This window comes from Diabrotica virgifera, chromosome 9 (assembly GCF_917563875.1).
Source record: "Diabrotica virgifera virgifera chromosome 9, PGI_DIABVI_V3a".
NCBI classification, from domain to species: domain Eukaryota; kingdom Metazoa; phylum Arthropoda; class Insecta; order Coleoptera; family Chrysomelidae; genus Diabrotica; species Diabrotica virgifera.
In genome coordinates, this window is record NC_065451.1 from 191,142,988 (window position 1) to 191,170,116 (window position 27,129).

A 27,129-nucleotide genomic window follows, 5' to 3' on the forward strand; every position below is an offset into this window, starting at 1 on the left:
CATTTGACTCAGGTGTACTTGATGTTCTTCCGACTCCCGCAATTTTTGTGTCGATTTTATGGATTGCCATCATATGAACGTGTAAACCTTTTGTAGACCCGGATGAGGTTTTGAGAATAGATTTACATAGTTTGCACTGAGCAGTTAAATTATGAACGGCTTTCTTGAAATATCTCCATACCGGTAAACGACTGCTAAACTCCACGTAGGCTTGATCTGGATTGTTTTTCGCCATTTTAAGTTACTAGTAATCACTTATTACTTATAGGAAACCAAAAGTTATATTATTATGTATTTAACTCACATAAACAACATAAAAATGCGTAATTTAAGGAAAAACAATTACTAAAACTGCACGAGCATAACTTAAACAATTAGGTAAGTAAACAAACAAATGGCTGCCTCTGCCTGCCCGCACGCATGCATGATGCACCTCTTTCTCCCTCCCTCTGCAGTGCTATTCGGCACTGCACTCCCGCCCGGCCGTCAGTCAGTTCAGTCGGCGCACCGCTCGCGTCCCGAGCAGATGTGTGTAGCATCGCTGACCATTGCCGCCCAATCCCGTCAATCTCGAACGGGATCTCGTCATATTATGCTTCGGGATTGATCACGAAAAATTACACGGGATCTCGCGAGATCGGGATCCCGCGAAATCGGGATTGCATTCCCTAGTTAGACTACTACATCAATAATTAATTTTGTCGCCAAATTCCCAGAAGTTTTCTTACATCAATAGAACGCATACAGAGAAAATCCTTTCGTCTGTAAGATTTGTTCTAAAGCTTTCGCTCTCAACAGTGAATATTGTTTTAAAGAATTTCCTTATCGAAGTATTTTGAAGGCCCAATTGAGAGAACACCTGGGAGAAAAACCATTCGTTTGTAAGATTTGTTCTAAAGCGTTTACTATCGAGGGTAGTTTAAATAAAGACACGTGTGAAACTTGTTTCAAACAATTTACCCATGAAAGCGTTTTAAAGATCCATGCGAGAACGCACAGTGGAGAAAAACCTTTCTCTTGTAAGATTTGTGCCAAACCGTTCTCTTTCAAGTTTAATTTAAACAAGCATACGCTACTGCACGATGCACGAAGAAGAAAAGGCTTGTAAATGTGAAGAGTGTTGTAAGCAGTTTACACACGAGAGTATTTTGAAGAACCGTCTGAGATCCCACACAGGAGAAAAACCTTTCCCTTGTACGATTTGCCCTAAAGCGTTCTCTTTCAAGCATAACTTGAATACGCCTATGCAACTGCATGGGGAAAGGTCGTACAAATATAAAAAAATAAATTTGAGAACGTACACGAAAGAAAAGCCCTTTGTATGTGAGATCTGTTCTAAGCCGTTCTCTCTTAAGTCTAATTTAAACAAGCATATGCGACTACATACTGGTGAAAACCTTTACAAATGCGAAGTTTGCTTTAAAGCATTTACCGATGAGAGTGTTTTGAATGGACATTTGAGAATGCACACGGGAGAAAAACCTTTCTTATGTAAGATCTGTTCTAAATCGTTCGCCCTTTAACTTGAATAAACATTATACGACTGCATACTGGGAAATACCATTATAGGTGTGAACTTTTTTTTGAGCAATTTATTAAAGCTGTTGACTTGAAAATCCATATAGAAAATCACTATATAGACCAATTAAATACAATTACGTAGATAGAAATGGCTCTCTTTTAACCTTCCAGCGAGCTTGCTGTCCTAAATTTGACCACAAAGCAGATGATGGTACCTCACTTTCTTCCACACAGTCAAGCGCATCCAACTTCTAGGTTTGTGAGGTTTAGTGTGTATGCACAGGTGTTTGATATCTACAAAATTTCCGTTATTCGTAAAATTGACGACAGGCACCGTTTCATGTAAGTATATAGGTTTCTTCTATCTAATGTAATAAAAGACTAGGACGACATGTTAAGCTGAAAGGCAGTTTGTCCTGAACGATAACTCCTATAGCCACCTATCCTACTTCCTTACAATATGGAACCAAACAAAACTCGAGCTGTCCCAACAAATGTATTGTCAAACTCAAGCTACGCTAGTTTTTGTACATAAATCGATTTCATAAGACGATTTCACGCAGAAGTTGAGCGATTCTCCGAAGGTGACTTGGCCGTCCGCACATAGGTCGACGCTCGAAGTAGTCGACTCGATTCCAGTCGCGTAGATCTCTCCCCGTCACTCAATAAGTTCCCTCGTGGCATTGAGCTCCGTAGACGGGGCGTTTAGGATTGTAAATTTCCTCGTCTTGTACGACTCTTGTCCCTTGCGATCGATAGCGCACGAGAAAGTTCGAGTGAGACGCACGTTTCCAGTCATGGAAGTTTATTTTATTTGTTTCCTTCGTTTTTTGTTGATTTTAGCGCTAAATTAAATTTTAGTTTTTTTTAAGATCGGTGAATATTATGTTCGTTGGTTGTAGTACTAGTAGCTTTGTGGAAATATCTTGTTTGTAATACAAAATTCTGAAAACATTGAACTTCTGTTTCTAGGTGTGTATTCGATGGGGAAGTAGAAAAATACCCTCAATTGTATAATGCTCATTGTATATGGTTATTGGTCTAAGGCTATTTGGTCAACTAAGAAATAAGTAACCAGCAAAAAATATTAATTTTAAAATGTAGGTATGTTTTTTTTTTTTAATAAAATAGTAAAGTATGTATTGACAAAACTGGACTTTGGACCAGAATGATATCCTGTAATTAAAATCATTTATTGAAAATCGTGCAACACTGTATATACTTAAACTCTAGACACCAGTCATACCAACCAACTGAACCAACCCAGATGTCAAAGTCAAAGTTCAAATCAAACATCAACATCAAACGGTAACCGTAAATACAGAAAATTGATTATTATCACACTGTTACTGTATTTCATGTTAATGCTTAAAATAATTTTAGGTATATTGACGAATGGACGTCTATATTTTTTGTTAGTACTTCTGTAGTTTCATTTACAGTACAGACCATCATCATTCTTTTACTTAAGAAGATATAAACACTTGAGTTCAAAATGGAGTGCAGTGGAAATTTAAAAGATGCTGATACTATAAATCAACTATTACCAGCTAGCAGGACTGAAGAAGATTATTTAAATGAATGTGTTAAAATGAAGGTTAAACCAGAACTAGAGGAATGTAAATTTGAAAGCAATAATATGGAAGTGCCTATATTAAACCAGTCTTTGGTGGAGGACATTAAATTAGAAAGCCAGATATTAAAACATGAAACTATTGATCCAGTCTATCTTAGTAGTACTATGCAAGATATTAAAGTTGAAATAAAGGAAGAAACAGAGGAACTTGATGTACCAATAGACCATAATGATGAAAAAAGTAAGTTATATTATACACAGATTTTTTATTTAGTTATTAGGTTTGTGAGACTATTTTTTTAGTTAAATTCTTAAACATTATGTTTTGCAAATTCGATTGAGCCAAAATCTACCTAAATCTCCAGTTCTTCATAACTCTTATTTTTTTCTAGGATGTTTTGTTCATGTTTTTACTTTTTAGTTATAATTCATTTGGTACCAGTGTGATAAAAGAATATGACTTTTATAATTCTGAAATAGGAGTGTTTGTTATGTATAATAGTAAACATCTTTAGCTGTTAAAGGTAAAATGATTTTGCATAAAAAGAAATAATTGTGTCTGAGGCATTTTTGTAAATCAATCATTCCAATGCGTTAGTTTGAGAGTTCCTTCTTAGCCCTCTGTTTATCTACACTCTTTAAAAAATAGATTCTCATCATTTTCGTTTTGTTAACTATAGGTAATTTTATCACACAATGTATCCAGTAGTTTAACACATTCAAGTCTGCCACCACCTCTCTGGTGTTGACCTTCTACCGTAAAAATGCCAGAACTGCCAGTGAGGCGTTTGTGCATGCACCTAATATAATGGTCTGTTAAAGTCGATTCGCTAATCTGAGACACAACTGTCTAGTGATATTAGTAATTTATTTTTTGAAAAGTTAGCTTGCTAGATGTGACTGGAAATTACTACACAACCAAACATACCTGAACATATTCCTAGCCAATATTAATAGTAATAGTAAACAGACATAAATAACCTAAACCTTACGCCAATCCATAAATATTTATTTACACCATTATAATGTATTGATAACGTATCCCGAATAAAGTACGTGCCTCCTAGTGGCAGGATACGGGCAACAATACATTGGCTTATAGGGCAGTCCTTACAGTAGGGATCCTGGCCTATACAGAAAAATGCAGGAGGGTGTGGGGTAATACTTCACTTATTTATTTATTTATTAATGGGATAAACCCAATACATACAAAATATGTCGTAATAATGAAAATATAAAATTTAGATACACGTAAAAACTACAACTAAGTATATAACACAAACATAAAAAATAAAAAGAATATAAAATATTTTTAAATGATGAAAACAACTTAATCAATTATAATAGTTAAATCTATTTAATTTTTTTAAATTCAAAATTCAAGACGCCCGAGTTCTTGTTTAATAGAGGAAACTGAAGAACCAAACAGATCTATTAGATGACTAAACTTGTTTCCATACAGGGTCAATCTACTAATTGGTGCATATTGACCATAATTTGTAGCATGCCGTTGTTCCTTGAATATTTGTGGATTTCGTGTCAATCTAGCAGGTAAATTAAAGTATACAAGACTTAACAATTCTTCGGAGTTAATAACACCAGAGATAATTTTGCAAAGATAACAAATATCCAATATGACTCTTCTGCGTTCAAGAGTTTGTAAATTTAATCTCATTAATATATTGTCATAAGTCCAAGTGTTAAACCCATCTTAAAAGCTGCAAAACGTAAAAATTTGTTTTGAACCTTGTCAATATTTAGGATTTGATATGCATAACTAGGTGACCAGACAATAGAACTATATTCAATAATTGATCTCACGATACTGCAATATAAGATTTTTATTGTGTGAATTGACAAATCTTTTGATGAAAGTAATACAAAACCCAACATCTTAAATGCCTTTGAAACAGTATGGTCAATGTGAGAGTAAAATGTTAATTTACAATCAGATATTATACCTAAATCACGAATTTTGTTCACACGTGTGACAGGAGTATTATTACTAAAATACTGATGGTGAATAGGCGAATGGGATCTAGCAAAAGTTATTAAAAAGCATTTATTAATATTAAGTTCCATATCATTTCTACTACACCACTCATAAAAATCATTTACTTGTGACTGAAGCTGAAAAATGTTATCCTCATTATTGACAGTCTTATATATTTTAACATCATCAGCAAACATTAAAAAGTTAACTTCCTTAAAAATAGAGTGAACATCATTGAAGAACAAATTAAATAGAAGGGGGCCACAGTGGGAACCTTGCGGTACTCCAGATGTAGCTGTAAAAGCATCAGAAAGAAAACATCCTATTTTTACACTTAAACTTCAATTAGTCAGGTAACTTTGCATCCAATCAAAGAGACTTCCAGAAATACCATATGCTGTAAGTTTCGCAAGTAAGATATGATTGACCTTATCAAATGCTTTAGAAAAGTCAGTATAGATGGAATCTACTTGTAACTTGTTTTCCAAAGCAATAACAATTTCATTCTGATAAAGAAGTAAATTAGTTACTGTAGATTTATCCTGTACAAAACCGTGTTGTTCATTCACCAGTACCGAATTCACAAGTAAGCTGCTTAGTAACTAAATAATAACTTTGGTTGGAATAAAGAGGTAACTTTGGTTGGAATAAAGAGACCAACGCTCATGTGGTATTCATTGATCTTGAGAAAGCATATAATAGAGTTCCTCGAGAGATTCTGTGGTGGGAACTCAATAAGAAAGGAGTCCCTGGCGAATATGTAAAGATTGTGAGAGATATGCATAAGGGAGTAACAACTGGTGTTAGGACAAGTGTGGGAGAGACTGATAAATTTCAGGTGAAAGTAGGATTGCATCAAGGCTCAGTGCTTAGTCCTTATTTATTCTCATTAGTTTTGGACCAGATAACTGCGAAACTACAGGGTAGTATTCCATGGTGCCTAATGTATGCTGAAGATGTATTGTTAATAGGAAATAGTGAAAGAGACTTAGAACAAAAACTGGAACAGTGGAGACAAGCTCTGGAGGAAAAAGGTTTAAAACATAGTAGGACAAAAACAGAGTATTTGGAATGTTCATTTAAAGATGGAGTTACTACAAATAAAATGGTATCTTTGGATGGTGAAATGATTGTGAAAAGCAATAGTTTTAAGTACCTAGGATCGGTATTACAGAGTAATGGAGAAATAGATGGAGATGCATGCAGTAGAATTAGGACTGGATGGATGAAGTGGATAGAAATGAGTGGTGTGTTGTGTGACAGAAAAATTCCAATGAAGCTGAAGGGAAAATTCTATAAAACAGCCATAATACCGGCTATGATGCACGGAACTGAATGTTGGGCAGTGAAAAAGAAAGAGGAACAACGAATTCATGTGGTGGAAATGAGAATGCTTAGATGGATGAGTGGAGTGACAAAGAAGGATAAAATTAGAAATGATATATTAGGGGAAGTCTAGGTGTGGCACCAATTGATGCCAAAATGAGAGAGCATAGGTTAAGATGGTTTGGTCATGTTCAATGTCGAGACGTTAATCACCCAATACGAAGAATAGCTGAAGTGCAGATTCCTGGAAGGAGTAGGAGAGGAAGACCTGGGAGGAGACGATAAGGCAGGACATGTTGGTAAAGGGGATTAACATTGCTATGACCCAAGATAGAGTTGTGTGGAGAAATGCAATTAGGGAAGCCGACCCCGCGTAGGGATAAGGCAAAGATAATGATGATGAATGTATTGATAACAAATGAGAAAATTATTTATTGTACAAAATAAAAATATTTTGAAGAAACTAATTCCACAAAATTTTATGAGTTTAGTATACACTCGCACTGTTTCTAATAATTCTTTTTTTTTTTAATGAAAGATTAAGTTGATTTGAGCAGTTAATAGTGTGAGGTACGAATTTTTGTGTTGTATGTTCCCTACTCTGAATTTGCCAAAATAAATCTCGGCTGAGCGAATTCAGTATAATTTGTGTGGCTAGTTTGAATCAGTTAGTGATAACGTTCACCGAACATGGGTAATAATTAATAATAAGTCTTATAGTATGTAACAAAATATTTTATAAAACCTTAATCTTAAGCTTATTACAGTCATTTGTATTTGAATGGCGTGGTTAGCTTTTCAGCCCAGGTAGAAATTAATAAATTTTAATCTATTGTACAAATACAAATAACTTGGTAAAAGGATTACGATACAATTTTTTAAAATATTTTGAAACGGACTATACTTAATTAATGTTTACTAAAACCTGACTCAGGATTTTGCTATAAGATTGAAAAAGGTCAATGTTAAGGTTCTGGTTTGCTAGCCTGGCAATTCTAGTGAGGAAGTTGTTACTATAGTTAGTATGGTGGATGGGTAATGTAAACCTACTGTAGCCCTAGTTGTTCTTAGTGGGACATAAATATTAATTATTTAAAGAAGCTCTACAGTTCCAGTTTTTCCATGTAGGATGTTGTAGAAAGTGATAAGATCCCTGTGTTCTGACGTCAGTGATTGGAGCCGTATTTAGGATATTATAGTAATTATTTGATATATTGTAGTGAATTCGCACATCTGAGACACAACTTTCTACACTACAATCACAATAAAAATGCACTAAATAGAAATAAACAAACTAAGACAAGTTGAATGTTGAAATCACGATTTGGGAGTGGTCCTCGTGCTTGTTTATTTCTAATGCATCTTTATTGTGATTGTAGTGTAGAAAGTTCTGTCTCAGATTAGCGAATCGACTATACACGTATATATGTATAAATAAAAGATATATGATATTATTAACAACAATGATTTCATATTGTACAAAACAAATAGAAAAAATGACGTTGACCGCCCGTGTTGATCAGCACACAGAGTGCAAGTAACATTTTTTTTCTTACAGAAATTATGGAAAATGAACCAGGACCTCCAAAAAAGGTAAAATGTGATTCAGAAAAACACCATAAACTAACAGAAGCTGAATTATTAGCTGCCTTGGATGAATCGGACGAGGAGATAGACCCCTTTTATGATCCCAGCGATCCTCTTTATGATAGTGATAGCGATATTGAGTCTGAAGAAGACTCTACAGTTTCCTCAGACATGGGGAATATTGCACCAAATGATTGGAGTTTTACTGAAATTCCAAATCAAAGTTTGCCGTTTACTAAGACAGCAGGTTTTTTGGTTGATGTAAATTCTGCAGAACCTTTTGATTACTTCCAACTTCTAGCGACAGATGATTTTTTTAACATGTTGTGTGAGAAGGCTAACAAATATCCCATCGATGTAATTGCCCAGGACTCAGGAAGTAAATCAAGAATAACGTCATGGTATGATGTCAACGTAACGGAAATGAAAATATTTCTAGGTTTGCTTTTTCATATGGGGAGTATAAGAATGGACAGAATGAATGACTATTGGGAAATAAATAACCTAGTGTGGTTTCCATCTTTTATCAGCTGGTTTCCATCTTTTATGAGCTGCAATCGGTTCTTATTGATTTTCAGAAGCTTACAGTTTGAGGACACTGGACTAGAATTACGTGACTTTGGAAAAATTATGCCATTGATAAATTATTATAATAATAGAATGATGCAAATATACTATCCCAACAGGGAACTCTGTATCAACGAATCGATGTCTTTGTGGAAAGGCCGTGTAAAATTTCCATATTATATTAAAAAGAGGCTCCAATTTGGCCTTAAACTTTATATTTTATGTGAAGCGAGTGGTACCGTCCTCAAATTATTATTGGTTGATGCTCGCTGTGAAGATCCTTCATTATCCGACGAAAAACATGCAGAACAAGTTGTTCTAAATCTTTTGGAAGAGCAATTGGACAATGGCCATTCTGTGTTTATAGATAATTTGTACAGTAGTCTTAAGCTTGCTGAGGAGTTGTTACTGAGAAAAACTTATGTGACAGGAATCTTACGTTGCAAAACCAGGAAAGGAAAACCTGAAGCAGTTGTAAAGACAAAACTAAAAAAAGGTGGGTTGGTTGTTCAATACAATTCACAAGGAATCTGCATAATTAAATGGAGGGATTTTGGTCAAGTAACGGCTATATCAAGTGAATTTAATGCAAGTATGAATACTGTGGTGAGTAAGCGTGGTCGAGAAAAAAAAACGCCAGTAATGTTAGATAAACATGATGAGTTTACGGCAGGAGTTGACTATTGCGACCAGGTGATGTCGTATTATCCCTGTGAGAACGATCTGGTCGTTTGGTATAAAAAGGTGGCTATCCATATATTTCAGATAATGATGCTGACATCATATTATCTTTACAAGAAAGGGAATCCTAACAGTAAAATGATCTTTTATGATTACCGATTACATATTATTAAGAAATTAATTGGGCTTACACCACCAGAACCATTATAGTCGAAGCAACGAAACACTAAAAAGCCCAAAACCTAGGAATTTTGTGCCGTAAGATGAATCGTCATGATACTTTTTGCATTCGATTCTAGAGAGTGTCAGGCAATTTTGTGAACTAAATTGATCTGAGGCAAACATTTTTGTGCATAAGAAAGTTCATTTCGAAGAGATTGAAAATTTAGAACTCGGGAAATATTGATGGAAATTAGTTCAATTTTTATATTTGGGGCTTATGGTTTGTTTAGCAGTAAATGGTTGACTTCAATTAGTGCGGTCGTAAATATTACTAAATTTATCTGACCTGGCCCATTGTTGAGACCCACCTGGAGCGATAAGCAACCTAGGTAGACAGAGTTGGTCTTTTGACAATTAACACTGACTAGACGGTACTCCTATAATAAACCAAAGAATCCACAAAATTTACAATAATTATGACTACAAAAACAAAAAAACGGATGTAAAATATTTCGCTTTGCCTTATACCTATACCCGAAATTAATGTTTTCAAATGAGTTTTAAAATAAATTAAATCTATTTTAATTGCTAAGATTATAGAAAAACAAACATTCAAACATATTTAAATTTTACCTGAAAGCGGGCCTCAATACCATTGAAGTACCAGTACAAGTATTGACCATTGAAGTCAACCATTTACTGCTAAACGTACCATACCTGGTGCCCAGGGTGGAACTCATCGCCTAGAGTTTTATGTTATAGTCATTCAAAATCAGTCCATAAACATTGCTCGGGGCGTTTTGGGGGTCGCTGTACACGAATTTTGATGACAGTGATGGTCTCCGAGGTACCTGGTGCCCAGGGTGGAATTCGTCGGCTAGAGTTTTATGTTATCGTAATTCAAAATCACTCCATAAGCATATCTCGGGGCGTTTTGGAGGTCGCTGTATACGAATTTCATGACGATGGTGGACCCCGAGGTACCTGGTGCCCAGGGTGGAACTCGTCGCCTGGAGTTTATTGTTATAATCGTTCAAAATTAGTCAATAAACATTACATTAAATTGGGCCATTGTCGATATTGACCGGTTAATAGCGTTATTGACTGGATTTACGTTATTGTCCGTAACATGTATACAGGGTGTCCCAAAAGTAGCGGGCCGATCGAATAATTCACGAAATGAACATTGGATCGAAAAACTGAAAAATATGTGTTCAATATTTTTCAAAAATCTATCGAATGACACTAAACACGATCCCTCACTCCACCGACCCCTCTCTTCTGGAGGTGGGGTGGGAGTAACCTTAAAATCTTAAATGTAAAAATCATTTCTAAAATCATTTGTTATTGCAGATTTGGATTGCTTACGTATACGTAAGCAGCTTTTATTCGAGGACGTTTTATGGCGCTATAATCGAAAAAAAAACGATTTATGGTGATACCATAGGTAAATTATAGAAACATTCTAATATCTCGAGAAATACACTTCCAAATAAAAAACCAAAAAATACGTTTTTAATATTTTACCTCTCAAGAACCTATCAAATAACATCAAACACGACCCTTCACTCTACTATCTGGAGCTGGGGTGACGGGTAACTTTAAAATCAAATAGGAATTCCCATGTTTTATTGCAGATTTGGATTTCTCATGAAAAAATAAGTAACATTTATTCGAAATATTTTTTAGAATTATTGATAGATGGCGGTAATAAATAGTGTTTTTCCGATTACTGCGCCATCTATCCACAATTCGATAAATCTCTCGAATAAAAGTTACTTATTTTTATTAAAGGAATTCAAATCTGCACTAAAAAATGGGGGCTCCTATTTAGTATTTTAAAGTTACCCCACCTCGAAGGGGTGGAGTGGAGGGTCGTGTTTGATGTTATTCGATAGGTTCTTGAAAAATACTAAACACATATTTTTTGGTTTTTGGAATGGACCCCCAAATGGAGGTCCATTTAAGATTTTAAAGTTACCCCTACCCCCACTCCGGGGGGTGGAGATGAGGGGGGTCGTGATTAGTGTCGTATGATAGATTTTTGAAAAATATTGAACACACTTTTCAGTTTTTCAGCGACCCCCAAAACGCCCCGAGTAATGTTTATTGCCTGATTTTGAATGACTATATAACATAAAACTCCATACGACGAGTTCCACCCTGGGCACCAGGTACCTCGGAGACCATCGCCATCATTTTTTTATGCACAAACATTTTTGTCGGAGATCAATTTAGTTCACAAAATTGCCTGAGACTCTCTCGAATCGAATGCAAAAAGTTGCATGGCGATTCATCTTACTGCACAAAATTCCTAGGTTTAATGCTTTGTTGCCTCGCCATTAGAAGAAATTAAGATAACACATCTTCCTGAATTTTGTCCCAAAAGTAAAGGAGAAAATAAAAGAGTTAAAAGGAGATGGTGTCAGGTTTGTTGGCAAGAAAGAAAAATAAGAGTCGGCTCAATTTATTCCTATCCATTATGTCCTAACCAACCTGGACTGTGTTTATCTTCATGTTTTCGTGAATTCCATTCTAAAATATAGTTTTGGTTAATTTTCTTTAGTTTTAGTTTCTTTTGTAAATTTATGTTAAGATATATTTTTTATGTTTTAATTTAGTGCTCTTTTTATATGTTTTATGGTAAATTTTGAATGCCCTAATAAAATAATTTTTGTTAAGATTATTTGTTTGAATTTTTAAATAAAAACCATATAGACCAGTAAGGATCTACTACAAAAACGTCTATTTTTGGATGTGAGAGGTGGCATTCGGATTTTTGCAGATAAAGTTAGGTGACACCTTCAGTTATAATAATTGACTTATGCTCCTTCTCAAATATGCCCGGAACATTAATAAAAAAATTAAAATATTTAAAAATTTCGAAAAACATCGATTTTTTTTCTGCTTTCTTTGCTTATAACTTTAAAACTATTCGTTTTGGATCAAAGTCGTACAGAAATAAAATAAAGATAATTGAATTTTGTATGATATACGACTGGTAAAAAATGTCTTAAAGTATTACCTTTTCTGCAATATAGCAATAAATACAAAATAAGGGGGCAAAATAAGTCTGTTGTTATTCAATATTTTTTAACCACTTTGGTGGCACTTAGAACCTTAGTAATTCGCTTAGGAAATTCTTTGTAACATACTTAAATCGTGTACCAAATTTCATTAAAATCGACCTAATAAATTTTGCATAATACATTTGAAATCTAAATGTTTTTAAAAAAGTTCAAATTTTTAAAATCGTAGACCATTTAGAAGTTAGCTTTAAAACCGGTATAATTTGACTTAAACTTTCAAATGCTTTCAGCAGAATTGCTATTTTATTTTTTTATCAAACGTTATTCGCGTTCAAAAATTGCAATTTCTCGATTTTTTGAAAGTTCCACCGCGTTTATCTCGAAAACTACGCATCCTACGAAAAAACTTTTTTGCTTACCCAAGAAAATTTTTTTGGAATTACCCAAGAAATACAAAAAAAAATGTTTTATTTTGCGGAAAATCGATGTTATGTAATTCCTCAAGTTCTTTGTTTATAACAATCTTATCGACATCCGGATCAACTGTTACCCAAAGAATTCGTGTTCTACGGGTCAAAATACATAAAAAAACTTGGGTAAGTCCATCTAAATAAAGGAGCCCGTAGCACCCCCTCCTGACCACAGCACTAATTTGTTTATAAGCCAAAAAATTGTTTATAACTTTAAAACATTGCTGGGGCTGCTTAAATAATCAGATTTCAATTCTGTAAAGTGCATTAGATAGGTGGAGTACTTCTTTATATGTAAAAAAATTGACAAATCTTTGTATGTTCTAGTTTTTGTTGTGCAAGATTTTAAAAAATTTTAATTTTTTAAAAACAATTTAAATTGCAAAATTATTATGCAAAATCTAGTTAGACAATTTGAATGAAATTTGGTGTACGGTTTTAGCACATTACAAAAATTTTCTAAGCGAACTATGAAGGTTTCAAGTGTAACCTAAGTGATGGAAAATCATTGAATAAGGACAAGCTTGTTTTGCCCCCTTATTTTATATTGATTGCTATTTTGAAGCAAGGGTGATAAATTAAGACATTTGTAACCAATCGCATCTGATAGAAAATTTAATTATCTTTGTTTTATTCCTATACGACTTTGTTCTAAAGTGAATAGTTTTTGTGTTATAAGCAAAAAAAGTAGAAAAAAAAACGAAATTTTTTGAAATTTTTAAATATTTTATTTTTTTTTATTAATGTTCTGGGCATATTTGAGGAGCATAAATAAATTATTATTAACGAAGTTATCACCTAACTTTATCCGTAAAAATCTGAATGCCACCTCTCACATCCACCTAAAAACAGATCCTTACTGGTCTAATATACACTAAGCAGCAAAATTAACGCACCATCTAAAAAAGGGTACATTTTTGATGTCTCGAATTTCCTAAACCTCTTGTCTGATTTGAGTGATTTGTTTAATATGTTATAGCCTTATTCTCTAACAATATCCCTGTAATAATGTTGTTGCTAGACAGGTAAGTTGTCATTGTATACCGGGTGTACCAATCATACTGTGTTTTTTTCTAAAAGTTCGGAACACCCTGTGGAATATCTAGCATTTATAAAATGTTGGAACTAAAACTCAAGCCTTAGGCTTTCTTAACATTTTGATTCATTCGTTTATATTGGAAAATAAAAAAGTTAGGTATTTTAACAACTAGTCATGTTTTTCGTCGATAAATCCTCATTTTCTTCTTAATTTAATAACCAAGCCTACAGTAGGCGATGAGAAATTAACAATTAATTTGATAAATGTCAAATTGTGAATAGTTTTTAGTTTCTAATTTGTTGGTGAAAATTAGTAGATTTATTATTTAAAGTTTCAATTAAGTCCATAATTGTTTTTGTTGTTTGGTGAAAATGGAACGCGCTACAAGGAATTTGACTCGAGATGAGTGTATTCAAGTAGTGACCTTACAGAGCGAAGGGCTTAGCTACCATGCTATCGGCTCCTTGTATTGGTAACATTTTTTTGCTAATGCACCATAATGCACATGAACTGCAACCGAAAATTTACAACAGGTACATCTTCGTACTTTTGAATTGGCCACCGCATAGTCCAGATCTTAACCCAATCGAACATTTCTGTGGGATATAATTGGCAGATGAATATGACAGCGTTTGCCACCTCCTAGAACCTCACAAGAGGTGGAAACAGTAACTCTCGAGATTTGGAATGATATTGTTCATGACCAAATAGCAAACCTCATTTGTATTATAAAAGTATTTATATATCTCTTTTATTATCGAACATAAACGAATGAATCAAAAAACAAAATGTTAAGAAAGACAATTGAGTTTTAATTTCAACATTTTATAAATGCTAGAATATTCCACAAGATGTTCCTAACTTTTAGAAAAAACACAGTATGATTGGTACACCCGGTATATAATGACAACTTACCTGTCTATCAACAATACTATGACAGGGATGTTGTTGAAGAATAAGGCTATAACATATTAAAAAAATCGGACAAGAGGTTTAGGAAATTCGATACATCAAAAATGTCCCATTTTTAAGGTGGTGCGCTAATTTTACTGCTTAGTGCATTTTTTGACTGAATGCTGCATGGGCGGTCTCTGGGACTCCTTTATAGACCAGGACTAATCTGTAAAAAAACGTGTATTTTTGGATGTGAGAGGTGGCATTCGGATTTTTGCAGATAAAGTTAGGTGACACCTTCAGAAATAATAATTGACTTATGCTTCTTTTCAAATATGCCGGTAACATTAATAAAAAAATTAAAATATTTAAAAATTTCGAAAAACATCGATTTTTTTCTGCTTTCTTTGCTTATAACTTTAAAACGGTTCGTTTTGGAACAAAGTCGGTAGAGAAATAAAATAAAGATAATTGAATTTTGTATGATATACGACTGGTCAAAAATGTCTTAAGGTATTACCTTTTCTGCAATATAGCAGTAAATACAAAATAAGGAGGCAAAATACGCCTGTTGTTATTCAATGTTTCTTAACGACTTTGGTGGCACTTAGAAACTTAGTAATTCGCTTAGAAAATTTTTATAACTTACTTAAATGGTCTACCAAATTTCATTAAAATCGACCTAATAGATTTTGCATAATAAATTTGCAATGTAAATGTTTTTAAAAAAGTTCAAATTTTTTAAAATCTTTCTGAACAAAAAGTAGACCATTTAGAAGTTGGCTAATTTTTTTACATATAAAGAGGTACTCTACCTATCTAATACACTTTACAGAATTAAAATCGGATTATTTAAGGGGCCTCAGCAATGTTTTAAAATTATAAACAATTTTTTGGCTTATAAACAAATAGCTTTGTTTAGTAATAAAAAAATTAATTTTTAGCAATGCAAATAATTAAAACCGGTATAATTTGACTTAAACTTTCAAATGCTGTCAGTAGAATTGCTATTTTATTTTTTAATCAAAAGTTATTCTCGTTCAAAAATTGCAATTTTTCGATTTTTTGAATGTTCCACCGCGTTTATCTCGAAAACTATGCATCCTACGAAAAAACTTGTAAGAACATTTTTTGCTTAGAATTACCCAAGAAATACAAAAAATGTTTTATTTTGCAAAAAATCGATGTTATGTAATTCCTCAAGTTCTTTCTTTATAACAATCTTATCGACATCCGGATCAACTGTTACCCAAAAATTCGTGTTCTACGGGTCAAAATACATAAAAAAAACTTGGGTAAGTCCATCTAAATAAAGGAACCCGTAGCACCCCCTCCTTGCCACAGCACTAATTTGTTTATAAGCCAAAAAATTGTTTATAACTTTAAAACATTGCTGAGGTTGCTTAAATAATCCGATTTCAATTCTATTAGATAGGTGGACTGCTTCTTTATATGTAAAAAAATGACAAATCTTTGTATGTTCTAGTTTTTGTTGTGCAAGATTTTAAAAAATTGTAATTTTTTAAAAAAAGTTTAGATTGCAAAATTATTATGCAAAATCTAGTAAGTCAATTTTAATGAAATTTGGTGGACGGTTTTAGCATATTACAAAAATTTTCTAAGCGAATTAGGAAGGTTCCAAGTGTAACCTAAGTGATGGAAAAACATTGAATAATGACAGGCTTGTTTTGCCCCCTTATTTTTTATTTATTGCTATTTTGCAGCAAGGGTGTTAAATTAAGACATTTTTAACCAATCGTATCTGATAGAAAATTTAATTATCTTTGTTTTATTCCAATACGACTTTGTTCCAAAATGAATCGTTTGAAAGTTATAAGCAAAGTAGAAAAAAAAAACGAAATTTTTTGAAATTTTTAAATATTTTATTTATTTTTTATTAATGTTCCGGGCATGTTTGAGAAGGAGCATAAGTCAATTATTATTAACGAAGTTATCACCTAACTTTATCCGCAAAAATCCGAATGCCACCTCTCACATCCACCTAAAAACAGATCCTTCCTGGTCTATTAGCAATTAGCTTGTCCTGTGCCCTCACCGCCCCTAAGGCGGTCTTGTGTTCTTTGAGAAAATATACAAATCTGAGCTTAGTTTAGTACTCACCAGCTAAAATAAATATTACAACACTATAAAAAAACAATCGGCCATATGGGCTTCGTCATTAATGAGGTTCTGAGTTGCGTGTGTTAAAACCCAAATTAAATTCATTGCAGAATATGCAATACAAATTGTCCGAGATCTTCACAGTCAAAAAAGAAGTTAGACAGGGTTGCACACTGTCACCAGCATTATTTAACATATACTCTGAAAACATATTTAGAGAAACCTTGGACGAATCAGAAGATGGTCTTACAGTAAATGACCAACTTATAAACAATATTAGATATGCAGACGATACAGTATTGCTGGCAGATACTGCACAGGGGCTCCAAAGGATGATGAATAATAATGTAGAAACATGTACCAAATACGGCATAAAACTAAATTGTAAGAAGACAAAAATATAGTGATCATTAGTAAGTAAGAACACCAATATAAACGCACAATTACAATAAATGATACATCAAAATAGTGTAGAAAATATGCTATTTGGGCTGTAATATTAAGGATACTTGGGATCATAGCGACGAAATAAAAACTTGTGTATTGAAAAAGCCAGAAGCTCTTTTAACAGTCTTAGGAAGATTCTCTGCAACGTATCTTTAAATATCAATATATGCATAAGAAATCTTAGATGTTATGTCTTTAGTGTCCTCCACTATGGAGTAGAAAGTCTTACATAAGATGCCATAAAACGATTAGAGGCATTTGAAATGTGGTGCTACCGATATATGTTAAGGGTCTTATACATACACCACACAACTAACATAACTATTCTCCAGAGACTAAGAAAAGACAAAGAAACACAGTAAGGAGCAGAAAATTGGCATACTTCGGCCACATTGTGCGTAATAGTAAATACCGACTTCTACAGTTATTCTACAAGGCAAGATTGAGGACAAGAGAGGTCATGGACGTAGACATTTATCCTGGCTGGCCAGTCTTAGAAAGTAGACTGATCTAACGTCAACTGATCTATTTCTAGCTGTTGTGAATAGAATAAGATGACTTAATATGGTAGTCAACATCTTTAGAAGATACCTTTAAAAGAAGTAAATCCAATATATTCTTTTATTTTTAGTCTTGAGAAACTTGAGTTGGAATCATTTGATAGGACCATATGAATTACTCAGTACACCAAAGGGAGCCCCCAACTATGATTTCTTGCAAAATGTCTTACCATTACTTCTTGAAGATGTGCCTTTGCACACATGCTGTGAAGTGTGGTTTATTCACGACACGATGGAGCCCCAACACATTTTACTAGAGCTGTTAAAAATCTTCTTGATTCCACTTGCTGGATTGGTAGGAAGGAACCATCCTGTGGCCAGCACAAAGTCCCGAATGCAATGTACTGGACTTTTTTGACATCTGGAATCGTTTGTTTATGATAACCGAGATGAAATCGAAACAGAAGCTGAATTATGGGAACGGATTTTTGATGCTACAGAAACTATTAGACATAATTCAGTTAACTATGGCATTTCTAACAATTGGATTCGTCGTATCAATGCATGTGTTCGCGCAAGTGGAGGTCACTTTGAACATTTATTATAATAATTATTGTCAAGTAAGTACAGCCCACGGAGGTTCAGCCATATTGATAAGAGAAACTATAAAACATTATGAAATGCTAAAATACGAAACAAATCACATTCAAGCAACATCGATAAAAATACAAACTCTTCCATATGATATAACTGTCACAGCAATTTATTGTCCGCCCAGGCATAGACTTACAAAAGAAGATCTTCTACCCTTTTTCGAAACTCTAGGGCCAAAATTTATAGTAGGTGGAGATTACAACTGTAAACATACGCTCTGGGGTTCACGCCTAACAACCACCAAAGGCAGAGAGCTAGCAAAAGTTATCCAGGATAAAAGCTACTCATTCCTATCGACGGGATCACCGACATATTGGCCAACCGATCCAAATAAAACACCAGACCTATTGGATTTCTTTATTACAAACGGAATATCTCAATCATATACAGATGTAGTACCAAGTTTTGATTTATCATCAGATCATAGTCCCATAATTGCCACAATTAGCACAACGGTGATAATCAAAAAACCAACACCTCAACTGCATAACTTCAAAACAAACTGGGACACATACCGGCTAATCATAGAACAGGAAGTAAATCTACTAGTGAGATTGCAAACTCCCGAACAAATAGAAACAGAAACTAATAATCTAATCAACTTACTTCAAAATGCTGCCAAACAGTCTACCCCTCAACCTGGACAAAAAAAATTTTCAACCAACATTCCTCTTGAAATAAAAAGACTAGTAGCAGAAAAACGAAAAGCTAGATCAATTTGGCAAAGAACTCACAGACCAGACGACAGGACAATTTATAATAACAAAACAAGAAACTTAAAAACAGCTCTAGAACAGATGAGAAACAACTCATTTGAAAACTATGTATCAAACCTTTCGCGTCAAGATAACTCTATCTGGAAACCAATCAAAAACAAAAATAAACCAATAAATACTTCACCTCCAATTCGGAAAAACTCATTACCACCAGGACCATGGGCAAAAAGCAACAAAGAAAAAGCTGATTTATTTGCTGAACATCTAACTGAACTCTTCAAGCCACACGACAATGACCAAGTACAAGAAGTAGAGCAGGAACTAGCCTTACCAATTAATCAACGAGAGCGACTAACTTTAATTACACCGAAGGAGATCAAAGATGAAATTAATCATTTGAATGAAAAGAAGGCACCAGGCACTGATCTCATAACAGCAACAATGCTAAAACAACTTCCTAAAAAAGGTACAATGAAGTTATTGTACATATTAAATGCAATCTTAAGACTTAATTATTGGCCTATATCACTAAAAATTGCCCAAGTAATTATGATACCGAAACCTGGTAAAGCTTTAACGGATGTTTCATCATACCGCCCAATAAGTCTACTGCCAATAATGTCAAAACTTCTTGAAAAGCTGTTACTTAAAAGAATTATGAGCGACCTAGAATTCCAAAACTGGATCCCAGAACACCAATTTGGATTCCGGCAAGGTCATTCTACAGTGCAACAATGCCATCGCATATCAAATGTAATTAATAGAGCTTTGGACAATAAACAGTATTGCACAGCAGCCTTTCTGGACATCAGCCAAGCATTTGATAAGGTATGGCACCCAGGATTACTTTATAAAATCAAAAAATCTCTACCCAACAAATACTTTGACTTATTAAAATCATATCTAAATCACAGAGAATTTGAAACTAAAGTGGAGGATGAACTATCAAACCGTAACAAAATTCAATCAGGAGTCCCACAAGGTAGTATATTGGGTCCACTTCTTTATGTACTGTACACATCCGATTTACCAACCTCTCCACAAACCACCATTGGAACTTTCGCTGATGACACAGCAATATTTGCAACTGAAGAGGATCCAAGAGCTGCAGTATTAAAACTTCAAGAACACCTAGACCAAATTGGACAGTGGTTAAAGAAATGGAAGATAAAAGCTAACGAAACTAAGTCAACACATATAACTTTCACACTAAGGAAAGACCAATGCCCAAATATTAGCCTTAATCAAGTCAACATACCACAACAGAACATCGTCAAATACCTGGGGCTTCATCTTGATTCTAAATTAAACTGGAAACAACACATTTTAAAGAAGAAGAAACAAATTGAGTTGAGAGTGAAAGAAATTAATTGGCTTATAGGTAGAAAATCTCGACTCTCAATTGAGAACAAACTGCTGATTTATAAAACAGTCATCAAACCTATATGGACGTATGGTATAGAACTATGGAGTTGTGCCAGCAAATCAAACACAAAAATTATCCAAAGAACTCAATCAAAAATTCTACGCACCATCGCAAATGCCCCGTGGTACATTTCCAACCAAACCCTTCATACAGACCTAAACATCCCGTTAGTCAGCACAGTAATTCAAGAAAGAGCCAACAGACATCACGAGAAATTGGAAGACCACCCCAACCAATTAATATTACCATTACTGCAGCCACTAAACAACAGAAGATTGCGAAGATTATGGCCCATAGATCTTCGCTGAAACTGAGGTGAAACCGCTGGGTGATGTACCTCATAACGCCATTTTAGTGTACAATAATACATTGATATATGTTATTGTACTTGTTATCAAATTAGCTTATAGAATATGTAATTCTGATTGTTAATAAATGCTTACAAAAAAAAAACAAAAAAAAGTAAGTACAAGTATCTAATTTAACTTTACTTCACAACTAAACAAATTACTGATAGTCTGAGCACAGTGTAAAAACAATTAGAATTATTAAGTGTTGTCTTAACAAATACATAACCAATACCATTTCAGTTATAAGGTGATTTGTGTTAAAAAGTGTTTATTATGAATCATTTACATTTTAACAACGCATTTAATATGCCATATTTCAATAGATTTCAGAAAAACGTTACAAATAATTCTTCTTAATTCTTTAATTACTCTTTAGGAATTAAACCATAGTACTTACTTGAGAAAAAATAATATTTTATTTAAAACTTCGAGCTGTAATCCAAAATCTTAATTAATTCAAATAATAGCAAATGCCACATTACTAAAGCAAGAAATAATTATTTTGCAGGTACATATTAGGTACATTTCCTGTCAAAAACTTTGAAATATAAAATAAATATTAAGTATATAGGTTGGATTATGTTAAACACAAGTCACAAACGAGTTCTGAAAATAAAAATTCACGTAGGTATCTGGAAAACATTGTAACTTTCTTTTGGAAACAGTTAACTTTAGAAAAAAATGTTATAGGACTTTTTTGTTGTAAATTGTGTATTATATCCGTGTCTTAAAGGAACATACTATTTTCGAGGATACACTGTATTACTATTATACAATGCGTGCACGTGTACGGCCGTAGCTCAGCGGCATGATACTGGCTTCATAAGCCAGAGCTCACGAATTTGATTCTCGGCAACAGCAATCCATTTTCATTTCTAAAGATGATACGAGCCATTCATCGTGCCTCAGAGAGTACGTTAACCTGTCGGTCCCCCTGGGCTAGTGATATATCGACATTAGTTACTTCAAACAGGAGTAAATATGTAATTGGTGCAGAAACAATCTGAAAGGGTCTCTCCGGCAAAAATGCCAAACGATATTATACAATGCGACGCATGCATTGTCTGCAATGAAAACTGCCCCAATACTCTTCCTTCTGCAAGAAGTATTGGAGAGTCCCTAGTCAGTTCCCAGCGCGTACTCATCATCATTCTCTTTGCCTTATCCCTATGGGGGGTCGGCTTCTCTAATTGCATTTCTCCACAGAATTCTATCTTGGGTCATATCAATGTTAATCCTCTTTATCAACATGTCCTGTCTTATCGTCTTCCCCAGGTCTTTTTTGGTCTTCCTCTCCTACTCCTTCCAGGAATCTGCACTTCAGCTATTCTTCGTATTGGGTGGTTAACGTCTCGATGTTGAATATGACCATATCATCTTACAATACAAACCATCTTAACTTATGCTCTCTCATTTTGGCATCAACTGGTGCCACGCCTAGACTTCCCCTAATTCTAATCTCCACCTCATTTCTAATTTTATTCTTTTTTGTCACTCCACTCATTCATCTAAGCATTCTCATTTCCGCCACATGCATTCGTTGTTCCTCTTTCTTTTTCACTGCCCAACATTCAGTTCCGTACATCATAGCCGCTCTTATGGCTGTTTTATAGAATTTTTCTTTCAGCTTCATTGGAATTTTTCTGTCACAACACACCACTCGCTTCCTTCCACTTCATCCATCCAGCCTAATTCTACTGCATGCATCTCCGTCTATTTCTCCATTCTATCCTATGTAGGTACTTAAAACTATTGCTTTTCACAATCATTTCACCATCCAAAGATATCATTTTATTTTGTAGTAACTCCATCTTTAAATGAACATTTCAAGTACCCTGTTTTTGTCCTACTAAGTTTTAAAACTTTTTCTTCCAGAGCATGTCTCCACTGTTCCAGTTTTTGTTCTAAGTCTCCTTCACTATTTCCTATTAACACTACATCATCAGCATACATTAAGCACCATGGAATGTTACGCTGTAGTTTCGCTGTTATCTGGTCTAAAACTAAAAAGAATAAATAAGGACTAAGCACCGTGCAATTCTACTTTCACATGAAATTTATCAGTCTCTCCTACACCTGTCCTAACACTAGTCGTTACTCCCTCATACATATCTCTCACAATCTTTACATATTCACCAGGGACTTCTTTCTTATTGAATGTCAGCCACAGAATCTCTGGAGGAACTCTATCATATGCTTTCTCAAGGTCAATAAATACCATATGAGCGTTTGTTTCTTTACTCCTGTATTTTTCCATCAACTGCCTTATAATGAAAATTGCGTCTGTTGTTGATCTGCCCTGCATAAAGCTAAATTGATTATCGGATATTTCGGTTTCTTCACGTATCCGTCTATCAATAACTCTCCCATATTTTCATGGTGTGGCTAAATAGTTTTATAGCCCTGTAGTGTGTACATTGTTGTATGTCTCCCTTGTTTTTGTAAACAGGTACTAATATACTGCTTCTCCATTCCCAGTGCGTACTATCCCCTACGAAATCTCAGATGGCCATGATTGATTTCTATTTTATTTATAGGTTTGTTTGTTTTAGGTTACCCGCAGGAGACGAATGAAATGAAGGTTTTGAAAACATTGAGTTGTGAAATTTGTTCCAAACCATTTGCTATAAAGGATAATTTGAAGATACATATGCGACTGCATACTGGAGAAAACCTTTATAAATGTGAAATTTGTCAAAAGAATTTTACCAAAGCGTACAATTTGAAAGTCCACTTGAGAATACACACAGGAGAGATGCCTTACAAGTGTGAAATTTGTTTTAAATCATTCAATCAGAATAACCATTTAAATACACATATGCAATTGCACAGTGGGGAACGACATTACGAATGTGAATTTTGCTTTAAGCGATTTACTCAAGCATGTGTTTTGAGGCTCCACTTAAGGACGCACACAGGGGAAAAACCGTTTGTTTGCAGGGTTTGTTCTAAACCGTTCTCTCACAAAGGTTATTTAACTACACATCTGAGAACCCATACAGGTGAAAAACCTTACAAGTGTGAAATTTGTTTTAAGCAATTTACTCAAAACCGAGGTTTAAAACGCCATTTGAGAATGCACACGGGAGAAAAACCTTTCGTATGTAAGATTTGTTCTGAGCCGTTCATTGATGAGGGTCAATTAGGGAGACATATGTTGTTGCATACTGAAGAAAGCCCTTACAAATGTGACATATGTCTAAAGCAATTTGTCCATGCTAGTGTTTTGAACATTCATCTGAGAACGCACACGGGAGAAAAACCGTTCATCTGCCAGATTTGTTCTAAACCGTTCTCTCGTAAGTGTGAACTAAATGCACATATGCAATTGCATTCTGAGGAAACACCTTCAGTTCAGTCGTCTGAGACAAACATGCCAGTGAATAGCCATTTAAATATATATATGCAATTGCATTCTGAGGAAACACCTTCAGTTCAGTTGTCGGAGACAAATATGCCAGTGGATAGCCATTTAAATGCACATATGCAATTGCATTTTCAGGAAACACCTTCAGTTCAGTTGTCAGAGACAAAAATGGCAGTGAATAGCCATTTAAATACACATATGCAATTGCATTGGGAGGAAACACTTTCAGTTCAGTCGTCAGAAACAAAAATGCCAGTGAATAGCCATTTAAATGCACATGTGCAATTGCATTCTGAGGAAACACCTTCAGTTCAGTCGTCAGAAACAAAAATGCCAGTGAATAGCCATTTAAATGCACATATGCAATTGCATTCTGAGGAAACACCTTCAGTTCAGTTGTCAGAGACAAAAATGCCAATTTATAGCCATTTAAATGCACATATGCAATCGCATTCTGAGGAAACACCTTCAGTTCAGTCGTCAGAAACAAAAATGCCAGTGAATAGCCATTTAAATGCACATATGCAATTGCATTCCCAGGAAACACCTTCAGTTCAGTTGTCAGAGACAAAAATGCCAGTGAATAGCCATTTAAATACACATATGCAATTGCATAGTGGGGAAACACCTTCAGTTCAGTTGTCAGAGACAAAAATGCCAGTTTATAGCCATTTAAATGCACATATGCAGTCGCATTCTGAGGAAACACCTTCAGTTCAGTCGTCAGAAACAAAAATGCTAGTAGATAGCCATTTAAATGCACATATGCAATTGCAAAGTGGTGAAAGACGTTACGAATGTGAAATTTGTTTTAAGGAATTTAGTCGGGCATATAATTTGAAAACACATTTAAGAGTGCACACTGGGGAAAAACCTTACAAGTGTGAAATTTGTTTTAAGGAGTTTTCTCAGGAAGGTTCTTTGAAGGGGCATTTGAGAGTGCATACTGGAGAAACTTACAAGTGTGACATTTGCTTAAAGGAATGTACTACAGCACAGATTCTGCAAATCCATTTGAGAATACACACGGGAGAAAGACCCTTCACTTGCACGATTTGTTCTAAATCGTTCTCTCACAAAAGTCATTTAACTACACATATGAGAACGCATACAGGCGAACGACCTTACAAATGTGAAACCTGTTTTAAGCAGTTTACTAAACCGTATAATTTGAAAACGCATTTGAGAAGGCATACAGGAGAAAAACCATTCATGTGCAAGATTTGTTCTAAACCGTTCTCTCAGAAGTGGCTTTTAAATCGGCATACTATGCGATTGCATTCTGAGGAAACACCAATAGTGGAAACTCCAATCTTCAGGGACGAAACTATCACTGAACTTTTAAAAATCATACGAACAAGCTGAATTTTGCTGAGGATGTCAAAAGGTGCAAAATGTTTGCCACTCCTACCCCTGAGGGACCCTCCAAAACCGCCCCTAATAGGGGGAAAACATCGATTTACTCAGCCATATTCTGTTTAAGACATAAAGAATGAAAAAGGTAACATTTAGTGAAGATTTAAACAGAGAATACTTAATTTGCAAGCCAGAAAGAGAATGCAACTTTGAAATTATTGATGATGTTATGATTTCCTTCGTCGTATTTTTTATTGAAATTAAAGTTCTATGTAATAAGAAATAAAAATAAAGAAATAATTAATTAGTATTTTATTAGTATGGTTCTTTTCATGAGGATTTTTTAGTGCGTCACAAATGATAGAAAAAAAGGTAAGTTCGTGATAATATACATTTATAACATTTAGGGCCGGTTGTTCGAACGCTAATCAACAATGATCATTATCAAATATTTAATTACTCTCACCAACTGTCAATGTCAACTTTGTTTGGGTTGCTGAAAACATAATTGATTAACTAATCTCATAATTATAATCAATTATGTTTTCAGCAACCCAATAAAAGTTGACATTGACAGTTTTGGTGACAGTAATTAAATATTTGATAGTGATCATTGTTGATTAGCGTTCGAACAACCGGCCCTAATTCTAACATGACATTTTAATTAAATCTGACAGTTGTCAAATTTTTTTTGCAATTAGGCATAAAAACAAATCCATTGTCTTTATTGCATTTATAAAATGGTATTTTCTTTGATTTGTATAGTCTTATAAATTTTACAGATTATATTCGTAGATATATTATATAATTAGTAAATACATTTTTTTCTATTATAGCGCCATCTATCGACAACTAGAATAATCACCGAACTAGAATAATTACCAAAGTAATCACCGACGTGCCTTTTTTTTCTGTCATATACAATTTAACGCTTAGAAAGAAATCGAAAAACTGTGACGCACTGAAAAATGCTCATGAGAAAAACCATATACACCTGTATCTAATAATAAAGATACAATACTGTAACAAAAGGGTTTCCAATAGACGCAAAGTACCCGTTCCCACGACTAGAGAACGGTAGGCGTGACTTCAGAGAGTCGACCGCGCTGTGCTAGAGATGGGCAGAAATTTCTAGAAAGGAACCTGTTCCATATTTAAGCGAAGCGCGGTATTATTTGAGTCAGTTATATATAGAATTCGGTAATGGAAAGTAAACTTGTACTAACTTAAGTCGTATATAAATACGAACCGCCCGTTTCATTTTAATTGTAGGTTGTTACAATACAATGACAGCACGAAGTATCGGAAATGAAATACATAATTAGTTTTTATAATTCTAGTAGTAAA

The 27,129-nt window shown here is 34.3% G+C and overlaps 2 protein-coding genes across 3 annotated transcripts; both read left to right on the forward strand.

Moving 5' to 3' along the window:
• Nucleotides 1-1,082: 1,082 nt before the first annotated feature.
• On the forward strand, nucleotides 1,083-1,523 carry LOC126891603 (zinc finger protein 716-like). Its single transcript, XM_050660783.1, has one exon. The coding sequence runs from the start codon at nucleotides 1,083-1,085 to the stop codon at nucleotides 1,521-1,523; it is 441 nt and encodes a 146-aa protein (XP_050516740.1).
• Nucleotides 1,524-1,711: 188 nt separating this feature from the next.
• On the forward strand, nucleotides 1,712-26,634 carry LOC126892904 (zinc finger protein 699-like). Of its 2 annotated transcripts, XM_050662755.1 has the most exons (4): nucleotides 1,712-1,863; nucleotides 2,494-2,829; nucleotides 2,905-3,338; nucleotides 23,612-26,634. In XM_050662755.1, the coding sequence occupies exons 3-4, from the start codon at nucleotides 3,017-3,019 to the stop codon at nucleotides 25,789-25,791; spliced, it is 2,502 nt and encodes an 833-aa protein (XP_050518712.1). In that variant the 5' UTR covers nucleotides 1,712-1,863; nucleotides 2,494-2,829; nucleotides 2,905-3,016; the 3' UTR covers nucleotides 25,792-26,634. The 2 variants fall into 2 exon arrangements, with proteins under 2 accessions (XP_050518712.1, XP_050518714.1); XM_050662757.1 differs by lacking the exons at nucleotides 1,712-1,863; nucleotides 23,612-26,634 and adding an exon at nucleotides 7,975-12,094 and having other exon boundaries at nucleotides 2,647-3,338.
• The last annotated feature ends 495 nt before the right edge of the window (nucleotides 26,635-27,129 follow it).

Bases quoted from the DNA above. Each gene is read 5' to 3' on its own strand.
- LOC126891603 (XM_050660783.1), top strand. From the start codon at position 1,083: ATGCACGAAGAAGAAAAGGCTTGTAAATGTGAAGAGTGTTGTAAGCAG.
- LOC126892904 (XM_050662755.1), top strand. From the start codon at position 3,017: ATGGAGTGCAGTGGAAATTTAAAAGATGCTGATACTATAAATCAACTA. The intron at 3,339-23,611 runs GTAAGTTATATT...TGTTTGTTTTAG, and splicing joins AGACCATAATGATGAAAAAA to GTTACCCGCAGGAGACGAAT.